The following is a 19,454-nucleotide window of genomic DNA, read 5'->3' on the forward strand; positions in this document are numbered from 1 at the left end:
TTTCTTCTAAGCCAACTTGGCGGTTTCATTAGGATAGATGACACAGAGTAGATCGGATTCAACCCCGTGATTCAGTTAATATATATTTTTTTTTAAAAAAGTGACATATTTTTACAAAATCTGGTAATTGTTTAGCAAATGGTTTGACGTGTATTATCACTAGCCATCGAAGTGTATTATTATTGTTTTTTTTTAAAAATGTAGGATTTGTATATAAAAATATTAATTAATATAAAAAATTAGATTTTTTTAGCAAATTGATATATATTGTTCAATCATATGTTTTGTAAAACGATTTAGGGAAGGATGAAGTTGAAGAAAAAAAATTTAGAGATTATTAAATATACTAGTCAGATATTCTTTTATTTATAAAAATAGATATAATGAGTAACATTAGCAGTTCATATAAAATATTAACCAAACAAAAGGAAAATAATATTTATAATAAATTTTAAAATAATTATAAATTAATTCATTATATAATATTGTCAGGATTTTTTATTTAGTAAATAAATATAATATAAAATAAATATTGTAAAATTTATGACAATGGCTTTAAAACCGGTGTCTGCATAATGGGCATGTTGTGTTATGACTTGTCTTAAACCATTTGTACTTTTAAAATAATAATAATTATAATGAATATGGTATAAAGAAAATCTAAGAAAAAAATAAGAAATTAAATAAAATCTCACTGAGTTGGAAATTTTTACATTTGTACATCTAAAAGATCGATAAATATATTTTTATATTCAATAATTTTCCTCACTTATAATGACAATAACCAGAGTTCGAAAAACAATTTTTAAAGATTTATTTAAACTTATAAAAGATTCAAAATTTTAGTTAAAATTTGATCAAAGACTATTCTCGAGAAAATAATAGTGTGATAAATCCTAATTTTCAGATATAAAATGGATATTCTTAGAAGTTTTGGCATAAAAATTATTTATTTCTAAATTGCAAAAGTTTGATATGGAAAAAATATATATTTCTAAAAAAATCGTCTATTTAGCCTTCTAACGTCTCGTTCAACAGTTAGCGCGAATTTGCGGGGAAATAAATAAAACATACTCTATTTTTGTATTCTTGGCCGCGAATTAGCGATAACTGTAAATGAGAAATAAAGCTTCCTCTAACCATCCTAAAAAGAAAGGCCAATTATATTAAAATGGTTAAATGATCTGTTTTATTTGTACCGAAAAAAAAAACAATATAAATATTAATTGTACAAACAAAAAAAACAGACCTAAATGAAGTGTCCTAGTTCAAGATCAATCTGTTTAACCCAGGTTAAACAGAAATAGGTTTAAAAATAAGACGGACCAGGGTTCGGCCTTAACATATTTTTTTTTAATCCTTACCAAACAAGTAGAATGATATTTATTCTTGCATTGAGGGCATGTGTTTTTGCCGAGGGAATAATCCTTTGGGTCTATCATAGAAAAGCATATCATACATGACGCAGCTCCTTTCACGTATCTATCAACATTTCGCTTCCATAATTTTAAACCATCCAAAATGGAACCATCCTAAAATATAACAATGTCAATAAAAAATTTAAAATTTACCTCAAAGTCAGCGAACTTATTAGCTTGTAAGATAAAATAGTTTATAAAAACATATCAGGGTTGTTTTAAAGATAGCTTTGACAATTATTTAACCCCCCCCCCCTCCCATTGTATATTCTATCGCCTGTGCCTAGAGCATTCATAGTAGGATCCGATTTAACAGCTGATCGATTTTTAAAATCTGTTTATGAGACAATTTTTTCTATTATTAATAGTAATAATAACTTTTTTCTATTCGTGATAGTAATTCTAAAAAATATCTTAAAAGAAGAATTGATCTCTTAAACAGATTGCTGTTAAATCGTGTGGGATCGGATGCCATTATGAATGCGGCCTAGGCCTTTCTAAGACAACGCAAAGTCATCATACTCTATATATTATGAGCGCGTTTAATTGTAAGAGCCAGGTTCTCCATTGAGTCTGATTAATTCCGGATTTTTTGTCGCAAGTTATTTGACACGGGGTCAGCGGGTACTCTAGCGGCAATTTGATGTCTATTTCTATCGAAAAATCGTCAGCTTCGTATGTAGCAGATATTTCACGAACTTTGCTCTTGACCTGTAATAAATAGCATCCATTTTTTTTTGGATTATAGTCTAATTAGAACAGGATTGACTGTAGCTTAAACTGGTTTCAAAAATAAAGTTACCAGTCTACCATAAATAAATCGTTTTGGTTTGTAGGTTCATAATAGGAGAAGTCCCAAAACTCACGAGGCTCCGTAATGGAGTTTATGTTTTAATCTCAGGAATTTAAAATAACGCGTTTTGGGAGTAAGGTAAAAAATATCGATTATTTGTTTACGCAGCTATTTCAGCTATGGGGTGCTAAAAAACAGTTGTAAAATATTTCAGAGCAAAATGACCGTTAAATAATGAGGGTCTCACTTCATAAAGATCTTAGATAAAAAAAGCTGCATTATGTTCCAATAATAAATTAGGAAGAGATTGATGCATAAATCCTTCATCAAAATGTCATCTAAAATAAAAAAATATTATACTTTAACGTAAAATCGGTTCTGATCTTCGGCGAATGGATTTTTAATGACCTTATTCGGTTTATCAGATTTTGAGCTTGCTTTATTGACCTTAGCCACCGAATTATCTTTGGCAGTGGCGCCATCTTGTTGAGGGAAATAGATAGCTATTCGGTCGAATTCACGATCCATCAAATGCTTCGCCAATTCGAAATGAACGAATAGCAACTTGTTGACTCTCGCTATGTTAGCCTTGCTCCTGTTAGATTTTTTACCACCACTACTATCTGGCGAAATCGACCAGACTTGCCTGAGTCTGGTCGGGATTTCGTTCAAGGCTAAGAACACTTGGTGCAAACAAAGGCATTCGCGAGTAAAAGTGGAAGGATTCATGTTAGTTATTTCGAAACTCGAAGGGGGAAGCGTCGGTTGAGCTTTGAAATCTATTTTTTTTTTAAATTTGGCGAATAATTAAAACGTCTAGTAACAATAATTTTATCAATTATTATACCAAATGAGCCTACTAAAAGTAATCGCCTCTTTGCTTCTTTATGAAGGTCATCAGGGTGTCGAACCGAAGAGCGAATCGTTATTATAAATACTTTCTAACATGTTCAACCCAGTTCATAACTGTATTTGAAATCATATTTATTTATTTTAAATGATTGGCATAATTTTAAATATTTTTTAAAAAAAATAATTACCAATTTATGATGTTACCTTAATTTGATAGCTAATGAATGTTTTCAATTCAAATAAAGTAATTCAGCTTATGTTCTTTAATTTTATTTGATATTTTTTAAAATATTTTTATTAGATTATTAGGTATTATTATCAAAATAATATAATACGATGATTATTTTAAAAAATAAAAAACTTATAAAAACCAAAACGAACCAATATAAATTTGAAATAATCGGAATAAACTATTAAATCGATTAAAGTTTAAAAAACGATAATGAATTTTATTTCTAATTCTTTTGTATATATACATTTATATAATAATCCAATTTAATTTCTAATAATATGCAATTTGATTAACCTCGATAATATAATATTACATGTCGGAAAGTTATAATATAATATACAAATAACGTCCTTTTAAAATATATAACGTGACCTTTTAAAATATATCTTACAAAAATAAATATTCATATGTAACATAAACCAGGATGCCCACCTTTATGTAGTGGTCATATTCTTAAAATATTTGTAAAATCTGGCCACCTTCCTATATTAGGATATTAATTCATATATTGTAATTATTTTACTGTTAATACAATTTAAATAATAGCAACAATTAAAGTACTGAAGCTTAGTTTTGCTGTAAAATGTATCGAAACAAGTAACGGTAGACGTTAATTTAAAAAAACGCTAGATTATGACATGACATTTATAAATTAAATCTAAGAATTCGTCATTTTATTGGTTTTATATATATAAAAAAATAACCTTGTCGAGGTATCAATATTTTTCCCATAGCGGCCATGACAAATAAATCGAAATAGGAATCCATTACGACTTTATTTCTTTCGCCTACATTCTCATCGAAAGATTCTTGGAACGGTAATCCAACTTTGAGCCACCAGGTATGGAGTACATGTTTGTCCTCGCAATATCTGGGTAAGATTTTGTTGTTCTCATCGTAGAGTTGGTTGGACCAAGTCAAGATATCGTCAAAGCATTTGTCCAAGCAAAGGTCCACGAGCGTACAATCGGTGCGCTCTTTCGCGAACATGTTATGGACTTCATCCATAATCTCGAGCTTGTCATTTTCGCTTTGGGAATAAGACATTATGTCGTTTACGTTGGTCTGTATGGCTTTCAACTTCAGGGATTGGTCGGAACACGTCCTGAGGCACAGGAAAGTTAGTATAACGGAGTAATTCAAGCCTAAGACCAGTGAGTTTTTAGTGTATTCGTCTAGCAAAGGTAAAAAAAGAGGCAATTTATAGCTCGTTGATTATAATAAAATTTGAAATAAATATAAAAGGAAAAACACAGCGCCATCTTTTCCGAAAATCCAACCAAGTTCGATTAAATTGCGCAAGTTGCTCAGATTGTAATTAAACTATAAACAGATCGTCGTCATATTAATAATTTTTATTTGGATTAATTTTATAGGGAATTTGAAAAATATCGTACCATGTGGTTAACATAATACGCAGAGATCTGCAGATGAACCATTTTCGCGGGCCTGTCCCGGTTTTTCAAAAATTTCCGGGCTCGGATTTTTTAAAAAGATATTTGATTTATTGTTAATTATGGTAGCTAATAATGATGATTTAAAATATTTAGTTTTAAAATATATAGAATAACCGGGCCGGTTATTTGTAAAAAAAAAATTTCAAGCCCGACCACAAGTATATTTTAAAAAATTAAAATACGACAGCCGGGCTTATAGCCAGGCCAGCAGGTCTCTGATAATATGAAAAAATAGATAGATACATTTTTAAAAAACATGTGTATCCGCAAAAGAAGATTAATATCTTAAAGAATCATATTTGTCAAATTCAGGCTTTTAAAAGATAAGATTAGGGTCATTTCATGATAAATAAATCATAGAACGTTGTTTTTCGGAAGTAAAAAAAATATTAAAAAAATCTTTAGTGCCGATGAAAGTAAAACTAAAAATGAGTGATTTCGATAAGTAAGAATTAGAATAGAATAATATTATTATTTCCTTGACTTTAACAGTTTTAAGAGATCTCAACTCAAATTCCAACTTAAAGTTCACTTAGAAGTAGAACCATATAATAATTGAGATCAAGATCTTGAAATTATAGTTAAATTCTATTAATTATGGTATTACTTTTCGGTTCTGCTAACATGTCGGCATTCGTTTTTTTGCTCAACAACCCTAGACATCTGTTTAAGACGAGGTTAATTATTTTTGGATATACCATATCTTCATCACCTTCAAAATAAAAACATTAATTAATAGATTTTAGACTTAAAAAAATTTCTTTCTTTCCATAATATTTGTATTTTTTTAAAAACCTTCTGGTTCAAGAATCTTTTCCGTATCGGTTTCGAAGATAGTAACGTTTCTCCATTCTTTATAATTTTTCAAGGTTCTAAAATAGTATATAATATGAATTAGAATTTGAATCGTGATGCCAGCCCCCTCCCCAATATATATATTAGTGATCTGCATCGGGCCTAATTTTTCAAGCCCGAACCCGAAATTTTTTAAAAAGTTTTGCCGGCCCGGCCCGAATTCGAAATTTATTTTAAAAAAATTTACGGCCCGGCCAGGCCCGAATTTATTTAAACATAGAAATTAATTTTTATAATTACTTAAAATAAAAGACATATGTTATATAGCGTTTAGTTTCAATAAATTAAATCAAAAATTTTTATTTCACATAAAAAATTAATAATAAAATTGATAAATTTATAGATATATTTAATAAAATTTCCAAGGTCCGACCCGACCCGGCCCTAAATTTTTTTAGAAATATTAGGCCCGGCCCGAACCCAATTATTTTAAATAGAATTAGGCTTGAGCCTGACCCGAAGCCCGTTCAGGCCGGACTTGGGGCGGGTACGGGCCGGCCCTAACTTTGCAGATCTCTATTAAAACCCACTTTATATTTAACTTGTTCTATATTTCTACCCGTAATGCTTCCAGTACTTCCTTACATATTTATGATTTCTTTTCATTACTCGCCTATCCAAATTTTAAAAAAAAATTTTTTTTTACCCGCAAACCAATAAAAACGATAATGTTTGCAAGCTTATATCCCGAGAATTGCACAAAAAGTCCATAAATCGCGTTATCAATCGCAAAATCAATTTATCATGGGTTAAATGCTCGAGCGCTTCATCGCTATTTTCCCCTGCTGAGTCATTGTTAGGAATTTCGTCCAACGCTTTCTCGCAGGTCAATAGCAAATCCTGCATCCGCGAAGCGTAATAGACTGATTTGCAGAGGGAGGCCAAAACCAGGGCGTCCAAATAGGAGGAGGCTGTATTATTTAAAATTAAAATTAGGATTTGTGCTATATTAAAAAAAATTATTAGAAGCCATGCTTATAAATTTTAGGCTAAAGAATAACTTTGTTGAAGAGTTATAACGGGGCAAGAATGACCAGGCTTATTTCGCATAAAGAATTGATAGATGGGTATATAGATGGGCGAAGCAAAAAACTCCAAAAATTCCTTGCGCGTTTCTTGGCATTTGTCGGAGGAATTTAATACCAACGAAGTCAGAGATTGGGAAAAGTTTAAGAATTTCAGGATGAACAATTTCACATTTATCCTCGACGAGTTCCCGTGATCGATTTTGTAATCGGATACCTTTTCAGCGTAAAGCGTGTCGAGGATGTCTATAACATCCTTTAATTTGAATATAATTTTTTTTTTTTAAATTGAGGAAATGCAGAATGGGAAAAATATTTTTTTTATCAAGTTTTCATTTTTTTGGATAATATCTTATTTAAAACTTATCAGTATCGGGTAAATGCGGTATTAGTGCATTTAATCGTCTACTATTGATCCCTTAAAAGTGTGTACATATAGGTAATCAGCTGTAGACGCCGCTTCGTGGTATGCGAGTAGACTAAATGGAAATTTATCGTTTAATATATACAATATAGTTTTTTTTAAAAAGATTTTAATTCTAAGTAAAAGGAATACAGTTATTTAAGGGAAAGGAAAATGCCATTTAGATAAGGTGCAGACAATAAAATGGCCCTATCTAGTGTTGTTAAATGGCTCGTTTTGAGCCTATTTTTAAAAACGGCTAACTTAATATTTCGTCCAGAAAAATATTACGCAAGCCTCAAGATTTTGCTCATAGAATGAACAAAGGTCTAGGCATATATTATTGAAATCTCTAGACTTAGGCAATATTTTTCTGGCTAAAATATTGAGTTAGCCGTTTAACAACACTAGCCCTATCCTATGTATGCACACGCTTAAATATATTTCAATCTAGAATATATTTATATCATTGAATAATTGGAAGGATAATTTATTCGTATTTATATTTACGTTTAAATCGAAAAGTAATTTAATGGAATAAAAAAATAGATCGTATCGCTTAGTCACATGATCATGCCATATTTGATACAATATGGTGTCCAGCTAGGCAAAAAATTTCCTAAATGGAGGTAAATGTTTAATACTCTAAATCCAAAACCGTGTTTTTTTATAATTTTTTTTTACTTTTCGTTCACTTTCTAACAAACCGGCGGTTGAGTAATATAAGGTTCCATATCAATTTTTAAAAAAAAATATTAGGAGAACATTTAAGAAAAATATATTGTTTTTAAATAAATTGTAACAATGCAAATAAAAGAATTATTATAAATTTATATTTTAACATTTTTATTGGAAGAACTCATCTATAGGAAAAAAATATGCAATTTGAAATAAAAGTAGATATAGAACACTATAATACTCAACCGATGCAACAACAGTTGCAAACAAAAAAAATAGATTAAACTATGAAACGTTGCATTCTAATTTTATATGTGTCACCATCACTAATGAGGGTCTAATTTTCATTTTGATCTAATCTTTAGTTACTATATTTTTATTCTTCGAAATTTTTAACTTAGTAAATCTATCCCATATCTCCCCAACCTTTAATCCTAATCCATAAGTAAGTACATGTTTTAAACTTTCTAAAAATTATAAACCATCCAAAAAATTAGATTGCAAATCTTACATTGCTGATAGTTTCAGCCGACTGCAAATCAAAACATTTCCTAAATATTACTTGAGCTGAGTTATTATTGTATTATCGAGAATGATTTAATAAACGTATACATATAAAAACAAACAACAGTTATGAGGTTCCAGTCCAGGTTCCAGTTTCAAACTCAGAATTTTAATTTCAACATTTTAGAGGATTTATAAAATATTCTCAGTTTTTTGCTTTTTTGTGCATTTCGCGTTTTAAATTTCATTAGATTTTTTTTACCGGTGTATAGGACACAACGAGACAAAGCAAGAAATCGGTATTTTTCCTAGTCAAAAACGTGATCGGATCTTCGAACCCGGCATCATTTCCGTCTCTCCCGTTCTTGTTGGAATTCGTGTGTTCTTGATGATAATGGTACCCCGATATGTGCTCTATAAAAGTTGTAAGCATGCCGAAAAAATCGGTCGAAAATTTGAGATTGTGTTCCAATTGTTGACTAAATGAATTCAACGGTTGTTTTAAGCTTGCCGCGAGCTCTTTAACAGTCACGAGATCTAGAAAAAATTTGTTGGAAAACCAACTAGAAGCGTACTCAAGTAAACTATTAACCGGGTGGAATAGAGCGCCAATAGTGGATCCATCGAATTCATTCCTAAATGTTTGAGAAACGTCTTCGAAAACCATGCCCATTTGTGGTATGAATTGATTCTCAACGATTAAAGAGTCCGTTTCTGTCATCGCCGTTAGCGAGTCGTAAAGGTTTTCCAATTTTTCCAGCTTGTCGAAAAAGTAGCGGTTAAGTTCGTTGCGACGCTTTTCCTCCAAATCGTCGTAGGGCGTTACACTATTGATCAACTCTTCCGCTTTGGGGTTGGGCATGAGGGGTAAGGGATTCAGTGCTAAAAATATTTTCTTTTCCACCTCCTTGCCAAAAGGATATAAGTAAGAAAAGTTGTTAGTAAATTTAAGAGCCCAATCGCCAATTTCGATCAAGCTTTGTCCAACTTGGTATTGAAATACACATTGGCGGAGAAATGTATTCAAGATAGTAGCACTACATTCATTGGTCTTAAGGTTGAAACTCCGCGAACAGAGGTGGAGCCAATTTAATAAACGCGAAATTTTGTTAGATATTTCTTTGGTATCGTAATCAGCTGACTGGGGTGGGTTGATATAATTTACAATGATGTTAGAAGTGTCTAGCGGATTTTGAGAGCGAATTTTGTTTTTTCTCTCTTCCAGGTGTTCCAAGAATTTTATAATATAAAAACCAACCTGAAAAGGCCCGATCGAGTAACGGATAGAAGGGAAGAAAGCGTTTTCGTTAGACGGGAAATAAATATCGCTCAACGGGTAATTAGTGCGATCCCTGCCCGAATCGTTGTCTCTTGGAGTGAAATCGTTGGAGAGAAGGTTCAAAAGGTTCCACTAAATCCATTATACAAATAAAAATATATCAAATTGGCAAAACTTATTAGAGCTGATTCCCTCTCGCGTCGATTTCTGATTTTAATAAAAACATAAAGGTTCCAGTTTTAATAAATTAAAACCCAGGTTAGGTCATAATAAAACCACATTTAAAAAGTGGGACTAGATCTCTAATTATTGATTGAGAAAAAAAAGGGAACTTGAGAATTCTGGGATAAGCTTCGATCAAAATAATTCTTGATGGCGGAAGGATCTTTGGGTAAAAATGACAAAACTAAATCGAACCCAATTTCGCTGTCATCCATTGATTTGGTAAGGGCGAACATCTTTTCCATTAGTTTGATGAGCAATATCTTGCTGTCAAATTATAACAGAAATAAACAGTAATTATATATAAATGTCGCTTGCTCTAAGAAATAATTAATTTCATCCTTTCTCTATACTTCAGTTTCTTTCTTTTCAAATTATAAACTTTAATTTTATTTTTACTGGAAAGGACAGTTTTCTTCATCGGACTCAAATACTTTTTGACTCGTCATATTTCCTATTTCCTTCAACTTTTCACTATTTCGTGCATTTTTGTTCAAGTATTTTTGCATGTAACGACCCCAAAATTCAGCTACATCATTCAGGTATGATTCCGTATCGAAATTGGTATTGATTGTCGTTTCGTTCACATCTAAGGAAGCATTAAAGAATTTAGCCACAACTGACCCATTCAAATCTAAGAATAAAAGAGCCGAATAAACGGAACAGAAATGCGGATCGATATTTGGCGCAATGTTCGGTTCTGCGCGACTTATCGTGGTCCTGACCCAATTAAGGCCGTTTACAATATGTGAGAGACGAGTACGTTTTCTAAAGATTTCATCACCATCGTCTAGCAAAAGGCTTATGGAAATCCTGGCAAGATAGCTTAGCAGTGTATTCGCGAGTGTTTCCCAGAAACGCGCCGATGCATCGTCACCTTTTCCTTGGTGAGCTACTTTAAAAAATTGGCAAAGATTGTCTAAGCAACCTTCGATAGTTCGGTATTCAATCTGAAAGTCGCTATCAAAAAAATCACTGCCGTGATCGATTGAGATTGAATCTAACACGTTAAATACTGATTTGGAAATGTTTAATAGGAAAGCTAGTTTATGAGTATCGAGCAAAATGAGGCACTTGTCCGCGTCAAAAGATTTAGTTGATTCTTTATCAGACGCGTAGATGGTTGCAGATGTCGCGACCCGGTCCACCACACCCGTGAAAAGAGATTTGTCCTGCATAAAATTGTTGTTTAATTTTACAAATAAATAAAATTAAAAATAAATAAAATGCATTTTACAGAAATAATCATTTTAATTCTAATCCTTTCTTCTTCAAATGGGCATCGAATCATTTTGAGAAAAATCTTAGCTCCTAAAATTTGAGATTCAATGTCTCCAGGAAACTATTTTTCATAATTAACTAAATTCTTTAGAGTCCATTGAATAGGGCCAGAGGTTGCTGTCTTGACTTGTATGTGTTTTAAAACTAACATATACAATGTAGTGTCTATCAAAAATCTTATTTATGCGCCTTTTTGATAAAAAAAAGGTGTGGTTAACATAAGATCAAAACTTTCTACCATTGTATATGTGAAATCTCGAAGCGTTTATTTTTTTTTTGGTTAAAATCTTTTCGTTATTTTATAGAAAGCGTAAAAATCGAGTTTCCGTCAACACTTTAAAACCAATATTAAAATAATTATTTATAAAAATAAACTTTTAAAAAAAAATACATGTTTCACGTACTAAACTGAAGATATTTTCGAATAATTTTATCTGATCCATGTCATTCACGTGAAAAAAAGTAGTCGCCAAGATTCTGGACATGTGCGTGATTGACAGGAGGGAGAATCTGTCAGAATTTTGGTAAACGTTATGCAATCGCGTAAATATCCTCTCGTAGTCTTCTCCCGCTAAATTTTGGTTAAAAGCCCCATCGACCTCGTATAAAATTTGAAGATTCTCCAGAAATAATGGGGTTAATGATGGATCGAGGTTGTGTTGATATTTGAGACAATAATTTAATTGGCAAGTATAACTCAAAGTTTGTAATAAGGCAGAATAATATTCGTGGTTATTATCTTTTGAAATCGGTAGAGGATTGATGATGCCACAATCCCTGAACAAACTACTTATGAATTTGTGTAACAATAAGGCCAAATTTTCGTAAAATACTTTAGCAGATCCCTTATTTTTTAAGTTGTCCAATAAGGTTAAGACACCAATAGATGAGAGGAATGGCTTTACGTGCATGAAATTCATATTTTTAATAAGATCATTAGTACTATGAGAACGGAAACGTAATTCCTTCGTTTCTCGAGGTGATTTATCGACGCCACCACTGCAGACAATGGGAGCCAATAATTCGTTCGTTATAATTTCGAAGCATTTTGTGGCTATACACGAATTCACGATTTCATTTTGGACGCACTCGCGCAAAAATTTACCAAAGCTATGCATGAAAGGCGGGTTGGGCGCGGGAATAATGCCGTGCACGTTACAAAGGGTTGATATTTGATGTCGACAGAACTTATAGACCTATGTTTATGAAAATTGAAGTTATAAACCATAAAATTGCAATAGATTTAATAAAAAAATTTATATTACCCAATCATCGAGAAATATATTGAGCCAATCATCATTTTTAAAAGTAGAGAGAACGTAGGATATGCATTCGAAATAGCAATCGTATATGGTAGATGTCTTTTGGGAATTCCTAATCCTGGAATTCGAAAGAGTCGAATCTTTCAAACTTTTATCAATAATTATTTGTAAAATAGTATATTTAAAAATAAATTGATTATAAATTAAAAAATTCTATTCTTAACCCTTCAATATTCTAGGACCCCTAGGCATGCTAACTGTTAATTATTATGATCTGGGATCTTCAGTAGCTTCATTAAATACATCTTGGAATATATATTTTAAATTTCATTTATTTTGGTTGAGAAATTTTTAAGATATAAGCATTTCGCGACTGATGGAGTCTGTGAAACCTCACTAGAATAAAATCGTTAGTCTTTTAGACCTTAGTTAAGAAGATAGGAAATTTTTTTTTAAAAAACTTTCCATTTTATTCAGCTGAATAAATAATAATTTTATGAAATGTTTTGGTTTTAATATTCAATAATTTTTTTTTATACTTAATATTCAGTTAAATTTTTTAGAAAATTTTGGTACAAGTTATAATTATACTCAACATTTTTTCGATCTAAGCATAGTAAATTATAACAAATGCATATATTTTATAAGGCTTTAAGGTTAGTTCTATCTTATATCAAAATATAAAAACAAAATAATGAATATAAATGGAGATATATTTAATTGAAATTAATATCTATTAGACCCCACTAGAGCATGTATTTCATTTATTTTCATCGGAGTATTGAAGGGTTAAATACTTAAAACGTGAGTGATATTAAATTAATGACTTATATTTAAACAAACTTTTTTTATTAGTGTTTAAATCCGGAACACTGAGATCCGAGACAAATTTAAAATCGGAATTAGAAGCTCCCCTTTAAAAATTTACAGGAACCGGTACCCGGTTTTAAAATCTCCGGAAACCGGTTTTGTCAAAAGTGCAAGCAATATAGTTTAAAATGTTGAGTGGTAAGATTTTAAAAAAAAATATCATTATCTTTAACAAAGCAAAATACAAGTTGGGGTTTTAACAAGAAAAATGTATATATATTTTTTAAATTTAGTAAACGGAGGCCATAACCAGTAATCATAAAATGACCTGGCTTAATTTTCATTCCATTTAATACCGTCATGGACATTTAAGGAATAACTTTAAAAACACTGTTATCACACTTTAATAGTGGTCTTTCGTAAATTGTCGAGTAATCATTTCAGGTATTTGACTTCTCAAGAATCAAATAAAGAAAGAGATAAAAAATATGGCTTCACAATCAGCTGATTTGCAATTCCTATTAAATAATATTGTTATATCCAAAAATCAATGGTCAAATTTTTGTTTTAAAAATGAACTTTCTTATTTTCGAAAATTAATTCCAAAATATATTTTAAACTGCTAAACCGTTTAAAAATTATGTATATTTTTCTATTGTTCTCCATTTTTTGTTATTATTATTTTTTATTTTTTCAAATTTAAATATTTTTAAAAGAAAATAAAGTACAAATTCAAAATTTGGGAAATAAAATAGAAAATATTTTTGTTTACATGATATTTCAAAAAAAAATTTTTTTTAAATGTCGTTACGTAAAATTAGAAAGGGAATTTATAATTTAAGCAATAATTCGAAATACCGCCAAAAGATGATTTTATTCGTTTTCCACGCATGCTCCATTAGGTATCGATACAAAACGAGGAGATCAAGAACAAAAAGTAAATTCTGAAGGTATTAATCTCGCAAAATAGAAAATTTAATTGTTACGCGGTTGATGCAAAAGATTGAATTTTATCACACAAATTATGATGATCCGATCAATCAAGAAAAAATTTGACCTGCGAAAGAAGAGTCATGAACACAAGACAATTCTCCCATATTTTTCTTCGAGGATATATTCAGGAATAACTAAAAATTAGCTAATTTCTGAGCGAAGGAATTATTGTTTATCGCAACTGTCAATCGTTGATCAAAGTTTTCAAACTATATAATGTACTTTCTGTTTACTTGAAAATGGTATTCCAAATGAAAATAATTTTCGTAAAATGTTGTGAACGGAAAATTAGGGAAAAACGTCTTGAGATTAGCCAGAGCAGATGTTTATTCATATTCACAAATAATTTCAATTTTGAAACCGTATTTGGAATGCCATGCCCGATGACAACATTCTGAATATCAACTTGTGGGTGAACTGAATGAGTGGCATTCATAGATTGGTATTGAATGGAACAGGCACAATAAATAATAACATCGAGTTTGATTGAAAATATAAAATATTAATAGAGGAGACGTACAATCTTGGATTCATTCCGTTCCTTAAAAGTATAATTAGGTAGTTTGCCCTATTTTCAAAACCTAGTTTTTAGCAGAGAGCTATCACTTAGGACACCACCTCCCCAAGCCATATCAGAAGGCGTAGTAATTTTTTAAATTTTAACATTGGAAAATTAAAAAATAAATGTCATAAGATGATTGACTCTTGTTTCAAGTATAAATATTATGTAATATGTAGTAAATTGGAATTATTAAAATTATCTTTAATTTTAACATTTTAGCGGTTTCAGGTGTAACTCGCGCTAGTAACAGGAATATGATTTTAAAGTCGTGGTTTCAAAAATACAAAGTAGCCCTCAAAAGGAAGATAAATTAGCTCGCATCTCAATGACTAAAAGATTTTCTTCAGCATGTACTTGTAGAAATTGAGTGGAGAATGGAGATCGCTAATTTTTGTAGACTTCCTTGCCAACAAAAAAAGCGTGCTTTCTTATCAGGACGAAACGTAGACCAACGTGCTGAATGATCTTTTCTCCTTTGCATTCACCTTGTGCCTTTTTTTTCGTTTTCTGAAAATATTCATATAGAAGTTTTCGAACCTAATTTATTGATAGCGCTCAAATGATGCACCATGAATTTAGAAATTGGATAAAAGAAACAAATTTGTGGGGTTTGTAAACCAATGACTCTGATTGGACAAGGACAATGCACGTGTCAAATTTATTTAAAATATATTATTACAAATTTTGTTTATACGAAAAATATATTTTCATTTCAAAATTTAAAAAATCTGGAGTATGCGTACAAAAAGAATTTTCGACCCGGAACAGACGATTTAGTCTTTAAATTTTGTTTTAAAGTAGAGAATTACGTAAATTTATAACTTTCTATACGAACCAAACAACTCGTATAAAATTATTTTAGGCCCAGGCAAAAATTTTTTTGAGTATTATGCATCACATGATTTAATGAAAAACTATCATTTGGTATTACTTAACCATAGGGAACTAACGCGCATAAAACCAATAAAAAAAACTATAGAAGATAAGATCAACATAGCCCCTAAGCTTCAAGTGTCTCACCTCAATAAATCTACCAGTTGTACTGTTCAAATAAAAATTCATTAAGCATAGAGATTACCAAACTAAATCTGTTTAGTGACGTATAATAGGATATAGAGAACCGTGTTTTGGAAGTTTCTATTAGGTCAAAAGATGGGAAGTCTTTGACAAATTTCAGTTGTCCCGGATGCGGCATAGGGTTGGCAAAAATCGTGATTTTTTAATGTAAATCGCGATTTAAACCAAATAAAAATAATTCAAATTTTAATGAGAGAATTATGGTCTAAGATTCTAAAATCTTGTTTTTTTAAATTGCAGTTAAATATTATCTTGCAAATAAAGGACTAATGCTTAAGGGAACAAGTCAGGAATTGTTGAAAAATAAATGATTATTATTTGATACCTTTTCAAATATGATAATAGTTATTTAAAAAAAAATTTAACTATCAATATCGGTGTCGAAAGAAGATCGGCTAATATTGTTGGCTAAAATAACTTTATTGTAAAATTTTCTGATTTAAGTGAAATTTAATTTTTTCAAACTCAACTGGTTAGAAACTAGCCCAATTTAAGAAACTTGAGGGCATATTTTTCATTCATAAATTTATTTATTTTTCGGTTCCTATTACTATTATTTTTGAAAATCTTGAAACCAAATTTTGTATTATAGTATAAAAAAAATTAAGTATAAGGTAATCTATTTTTAAGTTCATTAGATATAAATTTCTAATTATACAATTATATTCCAATACCAATGTTGAGGATATAAATATTACTTGTGATTTTTAATATATGTTATTTCTTAATTTAACAAACTAATTAATTATTTGTTTTATTTTAAAGAAATAAAAATAAATTTTTGATGTTAGTTTCGTTTTACATTTAGAATATTAAATAATTTTTCGCTATTGCGATTTAGATCAGCAGCTATTTTTCTACTATGTCAAAATTTGAAAATAGAAAAATAAAATTTTCTGTCTAACAAGTGATTAATAGTGCAATCTGATTATTTAATTTGCTTATCTAAGTCCTTATCTTTCACTGTTTTGATTTAAATCATTGATTTTTTTAAAAAAATCAAGACTCCAATGCGACATCACCCAATCTAAGCAATTTCGGCAATATTAGCTATGCTCGTTTTAAACAAATGAAATACAATAGATCCGAAGGTCGATTTTATTATTTCTTTTTGATGATAAGAACATAGGCAATTCGTCATGTTACAGGATAAAATAGAAAATCATATAATCCAAATACTAGTTATTTTAGCTTATAATCTATTTTTTAAAAGGTTTTTATACATATTTCTTAAATCTTTAATGTTTGTTTTCTTTTTAGATAGACCAAATCGATAAATTTGGTGCGATAATTCTAGGTTTCCCATCTGTAAAGCAATGTTATAAAAAAATACTAACCCCATTAATAAATCGATGAGGAGATATTAATAGTTATCATTTTAGTAATAATTTATGTTTGGGGCTTTTCACATGACACGACAAAAAACTCATTCAAAATCTTTAAATATAAAACAGCTGGGTAAATTATACTCACCTTTGCCGTCTTCTTGCTTATGAGAAATAGATTCTGAGGTGTATATATATATTTACAAATATATGACGGCAAATCTCTTTAGTAAAAAGGCAACGAAAGATTTCAGTCCATACAATGTGTATGATGAGAAGCAGTGTTAATTTAGCTGAAAGCTAACGGCAAACTTGCATGAATCCTTCCATTACCATTTTACAAATGTAAATGTTTAAGTTTTATTCTAAATCCAATAGAAAATATATTTCAAAATTTAATCAATTTTTTTTTGTGTGAGTGAAAAAAAAATTATCATAATATTCTTTTAAAAAAATATATATTTGCAAAAAGTAAAATATGTTTATACAATTTTTTTTAAAAAAAGAAAAAAAGAATGGGCTAAATGCTAACAGGCAAAATAGGGTGAATTTAGGGATATAGTTATATTTATATTATATCAATAATGGTGTATTGTATAGTATTGTCGAAATCGAGATTTCGCCGATTATTTTTTTTAAAGAAAAAGAGTGGAAATAAGATTTTAGCCATAAAAAAATCATACAAAAGCATCGAAATTTGGCAAATAGATGGCAGAAAAATTTGACCAAACCTCAAGAGTTAAATAAATTTTTTGAGGCTAAAATTGTTTATTTAGCCGTTTTTTAAAAAAAAATAATATCGGAGAAATTTTAGATTTTATGATAACACTAATAGTGTGCTAGTGTATTTCTGTATTACCTTCCATTGTTAAAACGCTCAAAAAAATTTTGCACAAAGCTTTCCACATCGTATCGAATATGATTCGATTCCTCTGAAATTATACTGGTAATGAGTTTTAATAATATTGGCAAAGATGGACTAAGGGTTTTGTAAAAATCGGTGTTCCTAGTTTTACCCTTGTGGTCTATAAAATTGATATTGCTAAGATCGTGGTTTAGTTGCTGAGTTAGATGATCTGCACTCTCTGTACTTGGGTGAGATTTTAAATTTGGGTTAATTGGATGTTCTGGTCCAACAAGGTTTAATATTGCAGGGATCAGTATAGTTTCCATATCTAAAAACTCTTGATAAAGCTTGAGATAATTTTTGCAAGAGTAAAATACAAAACAATATTTAATTTTTCATAGTATAATATAAATTCAATTGTTTGAAATTTAATTTTAAAATATTGTTTAGTAGTTTTTTAAAAATAATTCAATATGTTATATTTTCTACAAATGCATACTTGAAAATTTTTCAGAATATTTATGAGTAAATCCAATATGTGGAGATAGTAAAACTGAGGGTATTTGTTGTTATCTTTCAAAATCTCAAAAGTTTTATTACAAATAAACTTCTCCCATTCATGTAAAAGCACTGCAAGTTTTTCATCTTTATGATCCTTATTCCTGATCTTCTGGGTATGACCAACATAAACATTCATGATAGAAAAATATGCCCTAATAATTCCCTTTTTTATATATTTTAAAGTGGTATATATGAAATTTGTTATAAGGATACTTACTTATCAGAGACCTGCAGTTAGGGCCTAAAATAGTCATTAATTTTAAAAACCAGCAAGGACCAATAATAAATATTAAAACATAAAATGAGCCAAAAATATTTTACAATCTAAATCAGGTTTATTTTTTAAAAAAAATCAAATTATTTACATTAACCAAATGATAAAAATCATGACTGATGATTATAAACAATCATTTGCTCATTTATTCAATTCTTTTCTGAATATTTTAACAAAATGCTGGTAAATAATAGAAAATGACCAAATTTTAAAAAAGATCGGGACCAAAAATGTTTAAATTTTAAAGGTGCAGGCCAAGCCCAAAAATATAAAATAAGGGTAATTTAAAAATAAATCCAATCCAGATAAAGTTGAAATCTATAGGTCACTGATAAATATATAACTTCTCTATTAAGCTAATTTATTCTTTATAAAAATAAAGTATTACTTCATTGGAAGTTTCTTTAAATAAATCCTCTTCCATTAAAACTTTAAAGATTACATTGAGATTTTCAGGTTTTAACAACAGTTCATGGTTTTCATAATTGAATCTTGATAATAAATCATGAATTGACAACAGATTTACAGTCAAAAACATATTTTCATCAAAATTTTCCCTTTTGTATAAATGTTTTAATTTTAAATAAAATATTCTTACCTTTTTTTCTTAGCACTCTTTAGATTTTTGATAATAATTAGGACCAAAAAATCTTGGATTTTTATAAGTATATTATTTGAGTTATCAATACCATCGTACATCAATGAAAAGTTATCACAATGTTTAAAATTACAAAATGATGATAT

General features: G+C 29.7%; 1 protein-coding gene across 2 annotated transcripts; it reads right to left on the reverse strand.

The window, feature by feature from the left end:
* Positions 1-389: 389 nt before the first annotated feature.
* On the reverse strand, positions 390-19,423 carry LOC135931136 (uncharacterized). 2 transcript variants are annotated; one of them, XM_065468035.1, is made up of 18 exons: positions 19,309-19,423; positions 19,099-19,267; positions 18,375-18,599; positions 17,888-18,222; positions 12,265-12,409; positions 11,404-12,195; positions 10,118-10,890; positions 9,829-9,985; positions 8,480-9,628; positions 6,609-6,888; positions 6,254-6,518; positions 5,548-5,624; positions 5,360-5,464; positions 4,000-4,470; positions 2,572-2,990; positions 1,941-2,129; positions 1,365-1,532; positions 390-615 (listed from the first exon to the last, which is right to left on the reverse strand). In XM_065468035.1, exons 1-18 carry the CDS (start codon positions 19,407-19,409, stop codon positions 556-558), a joined length of 5,880 nt encoding a protein of 1,959 aa, XP_065324107.1. In that variant the 5' UTR covers positions 19,410-19,423; the 3' UTR covers positions 390-555. The 2 variants fall into 2 exon arrangements, with proteins under 2 accessions (XP_065324107.1, XP_065324108.1); XM_065468036.1 differs by lacking the exons at positions 17,888-18,222; positions 18,375-18,599; positions 19,309-19,423 and having other exon boundaries at positions 394-615; positions 19,099-19,118.
* Positions 19,424-19,454: the final 31 nt, after the last annotated feature.

This window comes from Gordionus sp. m RMFG-2023, chromosome 1 (genome assembly GCF_954871325.1).
Source record: "Gordionus sp. m RMFG-2023 chromosome 1, tfGorSpeb1-WG-v2, whole genome shotgun sequence".
Taxonomy (NCBI): domain Eukaryota; kingdom Metazoa; phylum Nematomorpha; class Gordioida; order Chordodea; family Parachordodidae; genus Gordionus; species Gordionus sp. m RMFG-2023.